The sequence below is a fragment of the Anastrepha ludens genome, chromosome 5 (genome assembly GCF_028408465.1).
Source record: "Anastrepha ludens isolate Willacy chromosome 5, idAnaLude1.1, whole genome shotgun sequence".
Taxonomy (NCBI): Eukaryota; Metazoa; Arthropoda; class Insecta; order Diptera; family Tephritidae; genus Anastrepha; species Anastrepha ludens.
The window spans coordinates 112,090,390-112,107,398 of NC_071501.1; the positions used below are offsets into that span (position 1 = coordinate 112,090,390).

The following is a 17,009-nucleotide window of genomic DNA, read 5'->3' on the forward strand; positions in this document are numbered from 1 at the left end:
AGTCGGTAATTTCTTGAAGAATTTTTAGAGGAAAAGGTGTTTGAGGAAACGAGCTGACCTTGACCGTATTAGACAGAGCATTTTGAGTAAGGAACGCTCGAATTTTCTAAATATGCCTTTAAATTTAGAAAGGCCCAATTAAGTGAGATCATCTATCAAAACCTTAAAAAGCCTAGCATAACCAGAGTTTTTGTAAAGAGTGATGAAATAAAACGGCGGAAGTTCAAATTGATTGGGCAATCTTTTTTTTTAATTTTGTGTAGAACCCTTCATGGAATTTATTTCAAAGATTATCCCTTTCAAATGTCGGCCGCTACTGTGCCGTAATTCAGCCACCCCTAAACACCAGTTTTGAATGACTCGCTGGAGAACTTCGGTCTGAATAGCTTTAGTAATGATGGCGTCCAATGCCTCAATCGAAGCTGGCTTATCCACAAAGCATTTAGACTTTACATACAAAAGTGTGATATCACAGAATCCTGGTGGCTAATCCACTGCTCCGAGCCGAGAGACAAATAACTCACCGAAACGGCGACGTAGTAAATCCATTGTCTCATGGGGTGTATGACAAGTAGCGTCGTCTTGTTGGAACCAAATGTTGTGAAAATCTCGAAAGAATACTGCCATCCCGCAAATACATACAGATACTCCCACCTCTGCGACGACGAACCCGAAGCGAATGGCAATCAGTTCGGCTGTCTCTGAGAGCTGTAAGAAAGCCAGGGCAAATGGATCCACAGGAAACAAAAAACGACCCCCCGAGAAAACAGATGAAGTCTAGCAGACAGTTACTAAGAGGGGCAACCAAAAAAAGCCGAAGGATAGGCTAGCCGAGCCAAACAAAAGGAGCAAGCCGCGAACACAGCACGTAAAACCAGAAGCTTTTGTGATAAAACCCGCAGTAGACCATAGCTATGCAGATGTGCTGAAGGACTTGCGCACGAAGATTACGACTGATGAGTCAGTCAAAGTAAGCTCCGTCAAGAAAACGAAGGCTGGGGCCATACTTTTGGATTTTGGTAGGGGTGAGAAAGTCCCGCCAGAGTTCGTGCATCAGCTGAAAAGCACTGTGCAGGACACGGCTTCCATCGCCGGGTGAAAGCCAAGCACCACTATTGAGATATGAGATCTCGACTCCTTGACGGCCAAGGCGGAGGTAGAAACAGCAGTTCGGAAACTGCTCACCAACAAAGAGGAACAGATACAGACGAGGATAACGGCGCCGAATGCACGGGAGCAAGTACGTGTTTTCCTCACGCTATCTGCAGAAGGGGCCGCGAAGCTCATCGAGATCGGCAATATAAAAATCGGCTGCATCCGAGCAAAGATGCGACCATGCGAACAAATTAGGAGATGATATCGCTGCCTCATGATAGGGCACACACAAGCAAACTGCAGTGGCCCTGATAGAAAGGATACGTGCATCAGATGCGGGAAACGAGGTCCCAAAATAAAAGACTGCAAAGCAGCTCCCAAATGAATTCACTACGTAGGCGCGAAACGCGACCGCATTTACTACCTGCCCTCTAGCTAAGAAGTGATGAGAGTACTCCAGGCAATCTAATCACCCTTATAATACATACATACATTTTTTTTTTTTTTTCAGTTAAAAAATTATTTGTTAGTAATACAGATTTCGACAACGGACTAGTTTGGTTATAATGCCCAACTTCCAATATTATGAGAACCATTGGTATTTGAAATCGTTCAAAAAACTCGATTCTTGGGTCATTAAATAGCATCGACGGCAACTGATAAGCTCCCATGACAACAACAATATCATCACCATCCATCAGCATTACAGCTCGAGGTGAGCTTGAGCTTCCTCAATGATCCACTTCCATTTAATTCGATCAAGAGCTACCGGGCACATTTCAATAAAATTAATATGGGCTGGTTTTTTTTTTAATCAAACAGACTCGGATAATAAGAGTTATAAATAGCTTCCAACAGCAGCTAAATAGCTTCGGACAGACAGATATTTTGTATTAGCGCATAAAAAATGTTAAAATACCCGTTTTTATGTTGGAGTTAGAAAAGAGTGGTAAAGATTTCCAGTTTATTTGTCACCGCAGAAACGACACCAATTTTGAAAAATACCTTTGAAATATTCATAGACGTCGTCTACGTATTTTGAATGCCCAACCGGTTTCATACTGTCAAATCTGAATTTGGTAAGCCTGCAGAACTAATAGGCTGGAACAAAAACTAGGCACAGGTAGCTGCCACGGATGGATGCTAATGTAACGTAACGCTGAAATCTGCAAGCTATTCGGCACATCGGCCGAGTATGGGCAAATTTTCGGCACATACCCCCCGAGAGAAAACCGATTGGCGTGAAAAAAAATCATTTAAAACCATTTAGGCTGTCATTAAACCAAAAAATGCAGAAAAAATAAAGAATGACATCTGCGATAGGAAGTGAATTTCCAAATATAATACAAGGCCATTGGCATAGTTAAATTATTTGTATGATTGTAGATACAAAATGAAACTAGGAATTCTACTCTTCAGACAGTCTCCACTTTAAAAAAGAATATTCAGACGCACACTGCGAGCTATTACATAAACGGCTCGAAAACTGCAGGAATATGGAAGGCCGGATCCTGGATCCCAGAACAAAACTGTCAATGTGGAATATCTTTCGCGCCATAAATCTAATACAAAATCCTTATTAGTCCTTTCCAACGGTTAACGAATATGCTGGAATTCGACACTTTGTAGGCCTCTCTAAAAAAAAAATTGCGAATACTGACAGGAATCTGACATATGACAACAATGACTTCTGACATCTGACGTCCTAGGATTTCTGAGCAGTTGCTACTTTGTTGCGTGAACGAACGAAAATGTTTAATCAAAATCTTGATGCAAGGAATTCAGGTGTCGCCATGATCAGACCGTTAGCCGGCTCTCAGCGAATTTGAAAGAATCGCCTGATTGACTAACGTCATCGGTGTTGCGGCAGCATTTTGTTTACAAAAAACTGAGATTGTGTGGTTGGTTGGTTAGAGTGGTGATTCATCCATAATCCAACTAGCGCTTCCGCACCATTTTGTTGCCACACCCTCGTTACGAACTTGTTTAATAGTTACTTACAGCAATACTATATCCAGTCTGTTAGGAACCTTATTAGGCTGTTGACGTCTATGCCAGACAGTTGCTCGAAAAAATGTGAAACGCTTCACGATTTTGCGTGTCATCCTTCCGCAGGGCCATGCTAATCTTCTATGTATCGTTCCAATTTTAGTATATGTTCTGCCGAAGCACAATTTTATTTTTCATCATAGTTATTGGCCTAGTAATTTATCATCCTTGGCAGAATTCTGCTGTGAATCCCCGATAACGTGGCAGCCCATGGTGAAAAGATTTTAAAGATGGGTTCTTTAACATACCGTTATTCCGCTCTGAGCGAATTTGACAGAACCAGCTGATAGACTGACGTCACTTCAGGTGTGTTTACAAGAAAGCTGAGATAGTGTTGGTGATATACGAAAAAATCAACCTGTCTGAACGACTGATTGGATCCAGCACATGGCATATTCGATTTCTTAGTTAAAGATGGGCTTAGACAAAGAAATGTGTCTTATTTTTTGTCGCAATTTGTAGGTCAAAACAGTATTTATATATCTAAATAGTTATTAGTAAATTTTTAAAAATTCAAATGCAAGTACAAAACTCATTTTTTTGATTATCAAATCAAAAGGACATTGGCAGTAAAATAACAGCTTATAACTAAAATACAACTTTTCCTATACTTTACTTAACTTTTCATACTGTCTACTAACTTTAAATTTAAATATTAAATTCAATTTAATATTAACAATTTAAAGGCTATCAATTTCCACACAAGATTCACTTCACTCAAGTACTCATTCATATTGATCCAGGATATAGAGAATACAGAGGTGGTTCTATCGTTCTTGACATTAATCCAATCCAACTTTGTTTGCCCGATTCGACTGCTTTGCCGAAAATTGATATTTTTACATGAGATTCACAAGTCAAAAAGGACAGACATTTTTGAAAGTTAAAAAACAATTTCAAATATACATAAATTATATTTTTTTTTACACTTCGTTCCGTTTCGAATATATTTTGTAAAGCATTTTAAAATTTGCAACTTGCAATGGATGCTATAGACGAGGAGGATTATCGCTCGAAATTGCGAAACCATTTCATTGGTCAAATGAAAACTTCGAAATTACAAGTAAGTGCCAATAGTAAGTCAAGTGAAATGTAAGTTTTACAAATTGACTGACAGTTCGATATTTTCACAAATTCCAGCAATGTGCGACTCAGCACTATAAGGAACAAGTGCTTCGCTCACAAAAAATGCCCGATTACGAAAGCTGCCATCAGCAGCGTAGACAAGTATCGCGTTCCAGTGGTGGTGATGCGGACCGCGCGCTCTACGACGCGCATTGTGCTGGGCACAGCAGTCAAGCCGAAAGCTATCGTGGTAGCACCTATAACGAAAGCAGTAATTTCAATCGCCATTGTCAACCCAAGTCAAAGCCAATGCCGATGCTGCCATTGCCAAATAGTGTCAATCAACACAAATTCCATACCGATGACGCCAATGCTTTTATGTATGAAACTGACTCGAATATTGGCGGTGGTGGGCCGGGTTCGGAAGAAAGTAACAAATCCCTCAAGTCATCGAAAACAGTGGTGAGCAAGAAAAGCTCACAGGACTTGCGGAAAATGGTTAAGTCACAATGTAAATTGCACGAGATGATTGACGAGACTTTAAAAACAATGTGTTCCACGGAACCTGACCCAATATCTGAGGTTACCAATTGCCGCTCGAAAGATCAGAGCGCTCAAATGGGTTTACAGAAAATGCCGACTTCATGCAAACGTTGCACTGATAAGATATTTACGCGTTCAAGCCAAAGAGACGTGATGACTGAAATTCCCAAGGGTGACTTTCTTGAATGCCGCTCGGGTGAAACACTCACGATCTCTGTGGACGATGTTGTCAACTCAAAAGTAATCAATCCGATGATACGAAAACTACAACGCATGTATCTTAATAATTTGCGTGAGGAAATGTCTCTGATGGAAGATCTGGAACGTTTGCCGCATAAAGTAAACGAGGTATACAAAGCGACCATATTCAAGCAGAAAGAGTGAGCTTACCGGTTACACAGCTTTTCAGGAACTAGTTTAACAATAGTCTGCGTGATGTATACTCTCTACTCATTTATTCTTTGTAAAACCGTTACTGCGCCTCATTTTTTTCGATTAAAGGATATTAAATTTTTGAATTAAATGTACTTGCGGTCCTTAAATTATCGTCTTATAAGTTAAACTTAACATTTGACAAAAAAAAAATTAACCACTTCTATACAGTTCTTTGCAGTTGTTCAGGAATTCAACCATCATATTGTAGGCGTCCACATCGAGGCCGGGCTCATCTTCAGCAAACAAAATTGCCTAGAATTTATTAAATAAGCAGGGTGCTCAGAAAGAAATATGTCATAAGAGTTTTACCTCTTTAGCATCAATCGCATCACTGCCAACTGGTTTGCCAATGATCTCTACCCAGCTACCTTTGCGTCCACCTGTCGAATCTTGCATCTTCACGCGGATTTTGTGATTGTCTGTTGACATGGCTATAAGGTTCGTACCGGCTTCCTCTTCGATACGCAAAAATATGCTCACATATTGCCCATTAAATTTGCGCAACATACCGCCATTAACAAACGTACGTGATTCAAACGCTGGAGCCATTTTTAAGCTTATAAATTATAAACTATTGTGAAATGCAATCGAAAATTTGCGAATGCCGCCAAACAAGCGTATACCGGTGTGCAATAAAATCAGCTGTAGGCAGTGTTGTTTAGCAGTGTTAGTTTTGCAAAGGAAGTATTCGTAATGTCACGATTGCATTGCGTCAGAAGAAGAAATATAAGTTTTACAAAAAACACACCTGAAAGGCAAGAAATATCAAATTTCAAAGCATATATGCAAATAACGATTTAAAGATAAGAACTTTAGTAAATGTATTTTAAAATCTGGCAATGTTTGTGAATGAATTTTAGTGTAGTCCAAAAAATTGGCTTAATGTACCAATAATAAATAAGACTGATAATGGACAAATTATGTCAGTATGACTTTCTGTTGATATGTGTATCTCAATTCTGGCAGAAACATTCGTGTAGTGCATAACAGGGTAATGTAAGAAAGAGACTTTGCGGTTATTTTCGTAGGTCTGATTTGAAGTAACCACCGAAAGTCTTTATATTGAGCTTCTACTCCGAGGGCATTTAGCGGCGTCATCGTTAAAAGTCCGCAAGCGGTGCTAAGACATTTACTTATCGCCGTATGGGTATGGTCATAATATTTTCTTTTTTTCGACTACATTTTTACATCAACGAAAAGACAGCACATTCAAACAAATCTTTTATTACTTTTTAAAGTTATTTTGAAGTTGGGGTATTTTTGTTGTATTGCAAATTTATTTATGTTTTTAGTCAACACAACAACCACAGGTATGTTCATAATGAAAATATAATAATTTTTTTCACCAATACTTTTGAGAATCATGCCAAGAAAATTTAGGCTTAACAAGAGGAAAGCTTTTGCCAGAGCAGAAGAAACTGAATTACAGGGCACACAGCAAGCACAAGAAGATCGTATAAATTTGAATTGTGCTGCATTTAATTATGTACGTCAAGTGGATTATAGTTTAGCTAAATCAGTGGCCATTGGCCTTATGAAAAGTGTTTGATGAATATTAAGGCGCTCAAATTCAATCCTTAAACACTAGGAGTATACTGCGCAAATGGAAAAATCTAGTCCACCGGAATCATACATTCCTTGGTTTCTGGAATGCCACCAAGAATCAAAGCAATTCTTGAAAAGTATTGAAAAAATTTTAAATTTGCAAATATTTTCAGAGATAATTTCATGCCAAGTGTTGAAGTGTACTTTTCCTTTTACTTCTTCCCGTTGGCAGACTGAAAGCGAATAATGCAAAACATTTATGGTATATTGAAAATTATGGATAATTATTACAATTACAGTCTATGTAACTCAGAATTCTATAATTCATTTAAATAATGTAAAACATATTTCAGATAAAAATCATCCTCGCATATTCCCAACTGCTCCCCTATGGGTCGTAGGTAACAACCAGTTATGGAAGGTCACAATGCAGAAAAAACTCCTAATATAAAAGCAGAATTTAGAATTGAATAAGTTGGATGAAATTAAGAGAGCGAATAGGACCTCAGCCAAGTCTGGAGTTAACCGGAAGAGTTTTTGGAACTCCCCTGAAGCCAAACAGAAAGCATTCTCCACATGCCGGAGCAAACTTTGATGCACTCTTTGATGGATCAGCACCTCCTCTCCGCGCGATAAGTCATTAGGTAAAGACCTATTGTCGCTTTTTTAATAATTAGCCACACCAACATTTGTGTCGCTTAATTTGCGATTATAGATTAGCTGACTAAAGCAAGTGATTTGTTTATAGATTTTTGTTATGAAACGGGCTACCAAATAGCAAAGTTGTTAAAATTGTGGTGAGGGGGAAAAACATTCGAATATCGTTGAAATATGTTAGTGAATTCCACTACTTGCGCAATAAATTCATACGTTTCATTACTGTGGCAACGGTTTGCTATCAATCAGCAATTTATGCTATTCGAATAGCAACCCTGATACCGCAATTCAGTAGCGCGACAACCCGGTAGAAGGTACAAAAATCAATCGAGACAAATCAAATTCTGCTACTGCTGCCAAAAATTTCAATTTTGAAAAAATTCTAAATAAAAATTTCTTCACCAATTTAGCATATCTTTCAAATTAAATTCTTTGTAAAACATGTCAAAATTTTGCAGAATCAAGACGAGTTGTTAAATGAAAAATCGTATTAATTGAGCAGGACGAAAAACAGTTATAGAAAAAAGTGTGAAAAAACCGTCGTGTCGCGCTTATGTTCATTTTTTCACCGCCCTCCCACCAGCAGCAGTAGTAATTCACCTTGTTACAATTATTAAAATCGCCAATGCCTTTCTCTGCACAGACAACACAGAGCCAACGAAAAAACTGAAGAATTTAATTTTCTTCATACACACGCCGACAATTGATTTTTCGCAGTTGTTGCGGGAAAAACTGAAGGAATTTGCAACGCATCGAATAAGCAGCCGCTAAAATGAGTACGTTATTTTTTTTTAGCAAGGATCTTATACAATTTTTTTTTACTTTATTTCATTAATAACTCGATATGTGAAAGTGCTTACTTGGTATACAATTCTCTTTAAGCTTCAAGGACAAAAATGCGTGTCATCATGATGGTTAGGAACGATTTGTTTTGACTGTAGTCCTACTTGTTTTTAGGCCGTTTCCATTAATTTTTACCTATCCACCTCTGTCTGTGCAGCGATGTCGTCATCGCCGACAGAACCGCAGGCGCACAACAACAAAAGGGGGTGCATATATGAAAGCACGGTTGTATAAGTGTGTGGGGGTGATGAAGAGTAGTGCCGTTGAGCCGACTGTTTTATTTATAAAATTCTTATGCATATTTGAAAATATATTGATTGTAGCCGATTTGATTTATATTTACTCTTAACTGAACGTTTGATATCCTGCTATTCAGAAAACGGAGGTGATATTTTACTTAACGGGAAAATTTAATTTTCAAGCCATTATAAACAGGGGTGCAACTAGTGATAAAACCTTAAAAATTAGAATTCTTAATAAACAAATTTGTATGTTATTGTACTCTGTTTTAAATAATTTAGCCTCTATTTTGAAAAATAAGTTGGAAGAAATAAATTAAACGAAGTAATCGTTCTAGCGACAGTCGCGTTTCCGCCTACGGGTTTCCGGCTAATATCCGGTGGTATTGCACTAAAATTTATTGAGAATATTTTAGGCTGTTACAAGAAAAGAAAGAAAGATAACTATTAAGTATTAACAAAAACAACAAAAAAATTATTTACAAGTATATTCGTTTACTTGCAGGTGAAGAGGAGAACGATAAAACTACCTTAGATCTCTCGCGAAAGCAATTGAAAAAAGTGCCAAAACAAGAGGATGCACAAAATGTGCGTGTACTAAAACTAGACGAGAACGAGTTGCAGAAGATCGACAACATCGACTCTTACCTAAAAATTGAAGTGGTAAGTGTAAAGAAAAATACCGAAAAAAACTAAATACAGTAAAAACTGCTTCACATTTTTCAGCTATCGCTTAGCAAAAATCAGCTTCTTCGTATGTACGGTGTATGTCGTTTACACTGTCTGCGCGAACTGAATCTTTCATTCAATGGCATACTCTCAATTGAAGGGCTAAAGGATTGCATACATTTGCGGCACCTGAATTTGGAAGGCAACAACATTAAAACAATTGAGCATTTAAATAATAATATTAAATTAGAATATCTAAATTTGGCTGAGAATAGTATAGGCAGTATATCAGATATATCGTTTTTGAAGAACTTAAAGGTGAGAGTAGAAAAAACCTAAAACAAAGGTCAATAGCAAAAATAATCAAATTTGTACACTCCACAGGAACTATATTTGCACGGCAACCGCTTAACGCATCTTCGCCAATGTGACAAATATCTGCCATCCTCTTTGGAAGTTTTAACGCTGGCAAAGAATATCATTAACGATTTAAATGAGATTTGCACGCTCTTAAACTTGTCTAATTTACACAGTCTCACGCTGAGTGAAAACCCCTGCATCATGATGACAGGCAACGCAGAGTAATATCCGTGAAAAATGTAAATTGATGTCAGTTTAATTCGTATATTTTTTTTCAGTGGCTTTGACCATCGCCCCTTCGTTTTGAACTGGTGCATGAGCTTGAAAGTGATTGATGGATTTGTGGTTGATCCCATTGAAAGGTGCCTTTCTCACATACATTTGGTTGCGTATATTTATCAATTTACCTTGCCATTTTTATTTTTTTGCAGCCTCAAAGCAGAGTGGCTTTATAGTCAGGGACGTGGTCGACAATTTCGAATTGGCGAACAATCTGCGTTGGCTAAATACTTAAGTTCTGTTTGCCCACTAATTGGCAAAGCATTGGAGAATGAGAACGAACGCAAGCTGCGTTTAATATTGAGCAAAGCGCAACAGCATCAGCGGCAACTGCAAGAGGAAATTTCTGAGAACTCAAATGCGTCGAGCAATAATTCGCCCTCGACGGGTAGACGAAAGACCAGCAGTCGCATACAATCACCGAGATGTAAGAAAATATTTTTATAAGCACTGTTTTACAAATTTTTATGATGGTGAAATTTACTTTGTAATGCCCCATTTAGTTTCTCGCCTAAGTGGACGACAGGGTTCACCCGATTCAATGGTCAATAGCTATCACGGCAACACATCCAGCGACACAAGTAAGTATTTTGTGCCCAATTATTTATGTTGTTCTTTGTAATCAATAATTTCCACTCTTAGTTTCGAACAATGTAAATCACACTGCGCCGATGACTACATCTCTGATTGAGAATATCAAACATGATGCCTTGCTTATGTCACAAAGTTTTGATGGTTCGTCGACGGGCGTTGGTAGCACTATTAATACGCGCACGAATAATTCACAGGAATCAACACCTCGCACGATAACGCCTAACCCCTATAATGGTAAGATTGATGGGTGTGAAAATATTTCGCTAGTTAGCTTCGGTATGGACGTGAATAGTTGTTGCAACGAACCTATGGTTACCCTTCTAAAATAAATTGTCCTGGAACCAGAAAGGCGTAATTTCAGAGAGATAAACTAGATAACCTAAATTCAAATCGCGTGGGGGTTATGTTCTTGGATGCTCAGCTGATATTAGAGGTGGTTGTGGCGCAACCAACCTTCATCGTATCCTTTTTCGAACTCTAACTGTACACTCAGGATATGGTATGTTGAAACAACAACAAAAACGAACTCCTTGAAACTATCATTAAGAGCCAGTTTCATTTAATCCGAGCGATTCCGATTTATATCAACTTAAGGACTTTTAAATACAAATAAATAATTGGCACGCAATTTTCAGTCAGATGTTTGACCGAACTCCTCCTATTTGTGGCGTGCATCTTGATGCTGCTCCACAAAAGAAGCGACCTACAGTTTTAAGCCGATTCCGAACGACAAATAGTTTTCTATGAGTTTTTTCATGCCAGAAATACCCTCGGAGGCTTGCCATTGCCTGCCAAGCGGCGTCTGCTATTACAAAAAAATTTACAATTAAAATAGGTTTAAAAAACTCATAACTCCCCCAAGGATAAACTGAAAATGATCACGGTATTTTTCAAAGGCCACTGCGGACTGCAAAGCTCTCTGCACATGATCGGGATTCGGTCTACTGGCTCTTGTTGTTTTTGCGACCCATCTCAAGAGATTACAATGCACCTTCTCCGGGATTGCAGCGCTAAAGGGCGGATAAGTTTGCTACATCTTGGCCAACTGCAGTAAGAAGAAAGGCATATACGCTCAATCCAACCTAGCTCCATTCTGAGTTTAATAAGGGAACTTGGTCTGGATCGAGGTACTCTGATGCGTAGAGGGCACAAAAGGACATGAGGTCGAAGTGCAATCCTCATAAAGAATTTAATCTAATCTAGAAAAAAACTGTCCCGAATGGCAGTCACGCACCAACCCATCCATTCGGTTGCAGCAGCCGCTTTTTTTTTTAACCCCACCACGTACTTTTACTTCCTCATGTAAATGGCTAATATTTTATACAGTTCAAATAGATGCAACAATAATCAAATGTAAAACTCTGTAAGGAAGTCATTCACGTCATTCACATTTTATTTCGTGAAACTTGTTTTCGCCGGACGACTACTTAAGCTAGAATCTAATTATTCTATTTCATCTATCAAAAATTGTTTTCCACATTGCAGATCAAAACTTTCCAAATGTGCCCGTCAATGTCGGTGGACCCTTGGCGGCTGCCTCCAAAATGGTGCCCGTGCCCGAGGCGCTTATGAGTCCAGATGTTTGTCCCGCCGTTGTGGCACAACGTGTCACCGTAAACGCAATCAATACACAAATGCAAAATTCGAAAACTCACAAAAACAAAGGTGAGTTGCTCTTAAATGTCATTTTCTTTCATTTAACCTATTCGAAATTGTAGAGCATTGTAAAATTTGTTTTTCAAATCTCCTTTATTGTTTTTAAATATGCGAGTCATTGACATCGAAATCGAAATCGTTTTAGATAACAAACTGAATTCGCCGAAGATGCGCAGCCCCCACTTGAAACGCAATGCGGAACGTTGCAGTCCTAATATGAGTCCGAGGCGTGGCAGCAGCACGTCGAATATGATGCAACCGCATAACAATATTTCAAATTTAAATCGAGCTGTGGCCGCGCATGCGCAAGCGCAGGCCGATAACCAAATGAAATCGCGCTTAGCGGGCAATTCGATGCACGTCGTCGCGCCAGATAGCGGTTCGTGCGGCATCAGTTCAGACGATGACAGCGATCACATAAATATAGACAAGCTGAAGACGATACGAAACAAGGCGGCACAACGGTAAGCATCATCAATTCCTAGAGTTCCAAGTTGAAGCCCAGAGCCACAGCTTAGTCGTTTGTTTTTATTTCACAATTAAAATTAAATACATTTTCTTTGTGTATTCAACCACAGCTCACAACAACAACAAAAGGAGGCTATGATCGCTACGAATATTCAACTAGCACAAAATCTTGCCACCGAATCTTCGGCGGTAGTCATCCAAAAGATTTGGCGCGGCTATCGCACACGCAAGAAAACCAAGGACATTGCCGAAAAGCTGCTCAAGATACGCACACATGAATATATTGAGTAAGCCTGGAATTTGCACTTTATACATTGTGACTTCTTCTAATCAACGTTGTTTTTTGATTCGCAGCAAGCTTACCAAAGACATGGAGTTGACCAAAGCGCAGCTGGAGAACGAACGAAAAATACAGCAGCTGCAAATGCAGGCTATTAACGCGCTCTGGAAGAAGGTGTCGACCATGCAGGGTGGCGCAACGGCTATGAATGCAGCGAGTGGTGTGAGTGATGGCGGCGCTGCTGTTACGGAAGGGCATGCCAGTACGTCGGCGGACAGTGGACGCCCAATCTCACTGGATACCAGCTCGACTGCAGCCGTACATGACTTGGCTAAAACGTGCGCTATGCTAACCAATCAGGTAAAGTGGTTACCAGATTTCCAGAGTAGTTAAAATTATAAAAGTGCAATCTTCACCTTCTTCCACAACAGGTGCAACAGTTGCAAGGCTCTATGCGTGATATACTCAACTGCCTGACGTTGTTCTGCAATTTGCCACAAGAGAATGTCAAGAAACTGCTGTCAGCCGGTGTTGCCGATGCTCTGTCAAATGAGAAATGTGACTGCGCTGCAACACAAACCGAAATTATTGCCGTGCATACGCCACAAATTGAAAATCATACCAATTTCCCATTTTCCAAAATACGCCCATCATCGTTGCCGTTGGACAAGCAAAAGAGTAAAAGTCAGCAGCAATTAGTCAGCGCCACTGGCACGATATGTGCACTTGGCGATGCTGGTTGCGATGACAAAGCGCCAGCGCATGACCAGCAACATTACGCAAACTTACTACAGCAAGAGGGTATCGCTGAAGATTGCGAACAGGACGAACACTTCAACGAGAGCGGCATACAGCGTGTAGATGTATGCAGCTTGGAAAGAGCGACCGATTCGTTTGTTGAAAAATGCGATGGTGGCAAGGAGTAGTGGCAGTTATTTTAGTTTTTCATGTAACGTAATGAATAATGCGAACATTGCTAGACGGCAGTATGTTTCTGTGCGTTTGTGAAAGAAGTGGAAACTTTGTCACAAATCAATTTTGTGCTCGTATACATTATTTGCGCGGCGCACCCATACAAACATGCAACGGATGTTGTAAGGCGCGCAGCAAAAAGGATCTCATTTTATGAAATGTTATCTTCTATTTTCTAAGTGCTATGCTTAATTTAACTTTAGAGTCCACATGCAGAGAAGAGTGAAGTTTTTAAATTGAACTTTTTGGCTAATTTGTGATATTTATTTGGTTTAAGCGAAATTTCTTATTTTACGTACCTAATTTTTATGCCAGTAATTTGTTAAGAAATTTTCCGAAAATATGTCTAAATAATACAAAGAGAAAGTTATTTGTGAAAAAATGCGCTGTACTCTTTCCACAATTTGCTGTTTCGAAACTTTGAATGTTGGAACCATAAAATATGCTGGACTGTATGCGATTCGAGGCGGATAGGGGCTGCGTACCACGCGATTTCGAAATCGTAAAAAGGGGTATCTACTTTCCTCTGGCTTTTGCAATGGATAGCTGAAATTTTAATAGATATAAAAAATAATTGTTTCGTTTAAAGTAAAGCGCACGCACTTTTTGAATGCTTGGCATGCAAATTGAAAAACGTTGCAAGAATTTTATTTATGTAAAAAATTTCTAAAAGCAGTATTTTTTCTGCAAACAAATTAACACAATGAAGTGTTAGCTCAATAGTATTTGTTTTCCATTCTTTGCCTAGTTTAGTGGTCATTTGCATATTGTTTAAAGAGCTGAGCTTCAGTTTTATGCATTTCTGTTCATAAGTGCATTAATTTTATTCATTTACATTAAGTAAGCGAGTTAATTTTTATGTTTATATATACTTATTTTTAATAATTTTTTTTTTTATAATTTTTTTTATAATTTCTTTTTTTTTGTAATTTTTTTATATAATTTTTATTTGGAATTTGATTTTATAATTTGTTTTATTTTTTTTTATTTGTTTTTTGTTTTTATTATTTTTTTTATAATTAATTAATTTTTATATATTTAAAACAAACAATTTGAATTTTTTTTATAATTTCTTTTTTTTCAATTTTAAATAAAAACAAAAAAAAATAAAAAAAATCGTTTTTTTATATAATTTTTGTTTATTCTGTTTTTTAATAACTTTTTTTAAACATTTTTTTATAATTGTTTTTTGTAATTTATTTTTTATAATTTTTTTATATAATTTTGCTTTTTATAATTTGATTTTATAATTTTTTTTTATAATTTCTTTTTTTTTGTAATTTTTTTATATAATTTTTATTTGGAATTTGATTTTATAATTTGTTTTATTTTTTTTTATTTGTTTTTTGTTTTTATTATTTTTTTTATAATTAATTAATTTTTATATATTTAAAACAAACAATTTGAATTTTTTTTATAATTTCTTTTTTTTCAATTTTAAATAAAAACAAAAAAAAAATAAATAAAAATCTTTTTTTTATATCATTTTTGTTTATTCTGTTTTTTAATAACTTTTTTTAAACATTTTTTTATAATTGTTTTTTGTAATTTATTTTTTATAATTTTTTTATATAATTTTGCTTTTTATAATTTGATTTTATAATTTTTTTTTATAATTTCTTTTTTTTTGTAATTTTTTTATATAATTTTTATTTGGAATTTGATTTTATAATTTGTTTTATTTTTTTTTATTTGTTTTTTGTTTTTATTATTTTTTTTATAATTAATTAATTTTTATATATTTAAAACAAACAATTTGAATTTTTTTTATAATTTCTTTTTTTTTCAATTTTAAATAAAAACAAAAAAAAGAAAAAAAAATCTTTTTTTTATATCATTTTTGTTTATTCTGTTTTTTAATAACTTTTTTTAAACATTTTTTTATAATTGTTTTTTGTAATTTATTTTTTATAATTTATTTATATAATTTTGCTTTTTATAATTTGATTTTATAATTTTTTTTATAATTTCTTTTTTTTTGTAATTTTTTTATATAATTTTTATTTGGAATTTGTTTTTTATAATTTGTTTTATTTTTTTTTATTGGTTTTTTGTTTTTATTATTTTTTTTATAATTCATTAATTTTTATATTTTTATATATTTAAAAAAAACAATTTGAATTTTTTTTATAATTTCTTTTTTTTCAATTTTAAATAAAAACAAAAAAAAAAAGAAAAAAAAATCTTTTTTTTATATAATTTTTGTTTATTCTTTTTTTTTAATAATTTTTTTTAAACATTTTTTTATAATTTTTTTTTATAATTGTTTGTAATTTATTTTTTATAATTTTTTTATATAATTTTGCTTTTTATAATTTGATTTTATAATTTTTTTATAATCTCTTTTTTTTTTAATTTTTTTATATAATTTTTATTTGGAATTTGTTTTTTATAATTTGTTTTATTTCTTTTCTATTTTTTTTTTTAGTTTATGTTATTTTCTTTTTTATAATTTTTTGTAGTTTTTTAATTTTTATTTTATAATTTTTTGTAGTTTTTTTTTATTTTTGTTTTTTTTTTATAATTATAATTTTTTGTTTGTTTTTACAATTGTTTTTTATAATTTTTTTATAATTGGTTTTATGATTTCTTTTTATATTTTTTATAATTTTTTTATATAATTTTTGTTTTTATAATTTTTTATATAATTTTTTTTATAATTGTGTTTTACAATTTTGTTTTTATACAATTTTTATTTACTGTTTTTTTTTATATAATTTTTATTTATAATTTTTTGTTTATATTTTTGTTGTATATTTTGTATTTTTTTTTATTATTTTTTTTTGTAGTTTTTCTTTTATTTTTTTTTTGTAATTTTTTTATCATTTTTTTACAATTTCTTTTTATAACATTTTTTATATAGCTTTTGTTATTATAATTGTTTTTATACTTTCTTTTTTTTGTAATTTTTTTTATATATATATAGTTTTATTTATAATTTGTTTTTTATAATTTTTTTGTAGCGTTTTTTTATAATTGTTTTGCTTTTTTTTATAATTGTTTTTTATAATTTTTTTTTTTTTTTTCATAATTTTTAAGTATTAGTTCCTTATTGATTGTTTACATTCCTCCTCAATTAAGTTGCGTAGTTCATAAGAGCAAACACCAAAGTTTTAGCAGTTAAATAAGTCACGCTAGGCCAGCAGCAATACGAATAAACGTAGTTCAATTGGTTCGATGCCACACTGTGAGCTGCTTACGCCGACGCCCATTTAAGAGCACTTAAAATGCTTAATAATATTTAAGAATTACAACAAACA

At 34.9% G+C, this 17,009-nt stretch overlaps 3 protein-coding genes and 1 non-coding gene across 4 annotated transcripts; 2 read left to right on the forward strand and 2 right to left on the reverse strand.

The window, feature by feature from the left end:
* Positions 1-3,165: 3,165 nt before the first annotated feature.
* Positions 3,166-3,267, reverse strand: LOC128865500 (U6 spliceosomal RNA). The gene has a single exon (XR_008454831.1). It is a non-coding gene; the product is annotated as a U6 spliceosomal RNA (small nuclear RNA).
* An 840-nt stretch (positions 3,268-4,107) lies between these two features.
* Positions 4,108-5,376, forward strand: LOC128862949 (uncharacterized). The gene is made up of 2 exons (XM_054101796.1): positions 4,108-4,207; positions 4,285-5,376. The coding sequence occupies exons 1-2, from the start codon at positions 4,127-4,129 to the stop codon at positions 5,134-5,136; spliced, it is 933 nt and encodes a 310-aa protein (XP_053957771.1). The 5' UTR covers positions 4,108-4,126; the 3' UTR covers positions 5,137-5,376.
* On the reverse strand, positions 5,186-5,851 carry LOC128862950 (uncharacterized). Its single transcript, XM_054101797.1, has 2 exons — positions 5,497-5,851; positions 5,186-5,439 (listed from the first exon to the last, which is right to left on the reverse strand). The coding sequence occupies exons 1-2, from the start codon at positions 5,734-5,736 to the stop codon at positions 5,338-5,340; spliced, it is 342 nt and encodes a 113-aa protein (XP_053957772.1). The 5' UTR covers positions 5,737-5,851; the 3' UTR covers positions 5,186-5,337.
* A 1,825-nt stretch (positions 5,852-7,676) lies between these two features.
* On the forward strand, positions 7,677-14,616 carry LOC128863738 (centrosomal protein of 97 kDa). Its single transcript, XM_054103048.1, has 13 exons — positions 7,677-8,165; positions 8,977-9,134; positions 9,198-9,458; positions 9,525-9,721; positions 9,779-9,862; positions 9,932-10,206; positions 10,283-10,360; positions 10,422-10,607; positions 11,859-12,038; positions 12,175-12,493; positions 12,608-12,784; positions 12,852-13,137; positions 13,209-14,616. Exons 1-13 carry the CDS (start codon positions 8,162-8,164, stop codon positions 13,701-13,703), a joined length of 2,700 nt encoding a protein of 899 aa, XP_053959023.1. The 5' UTR covers positions 7,677-8,161; the 3' UTR covers positions 13,704-14,616.
* The last annotated feature ends 2,393 nt before the right edge of the window (positions 14,617-17,009 follow it).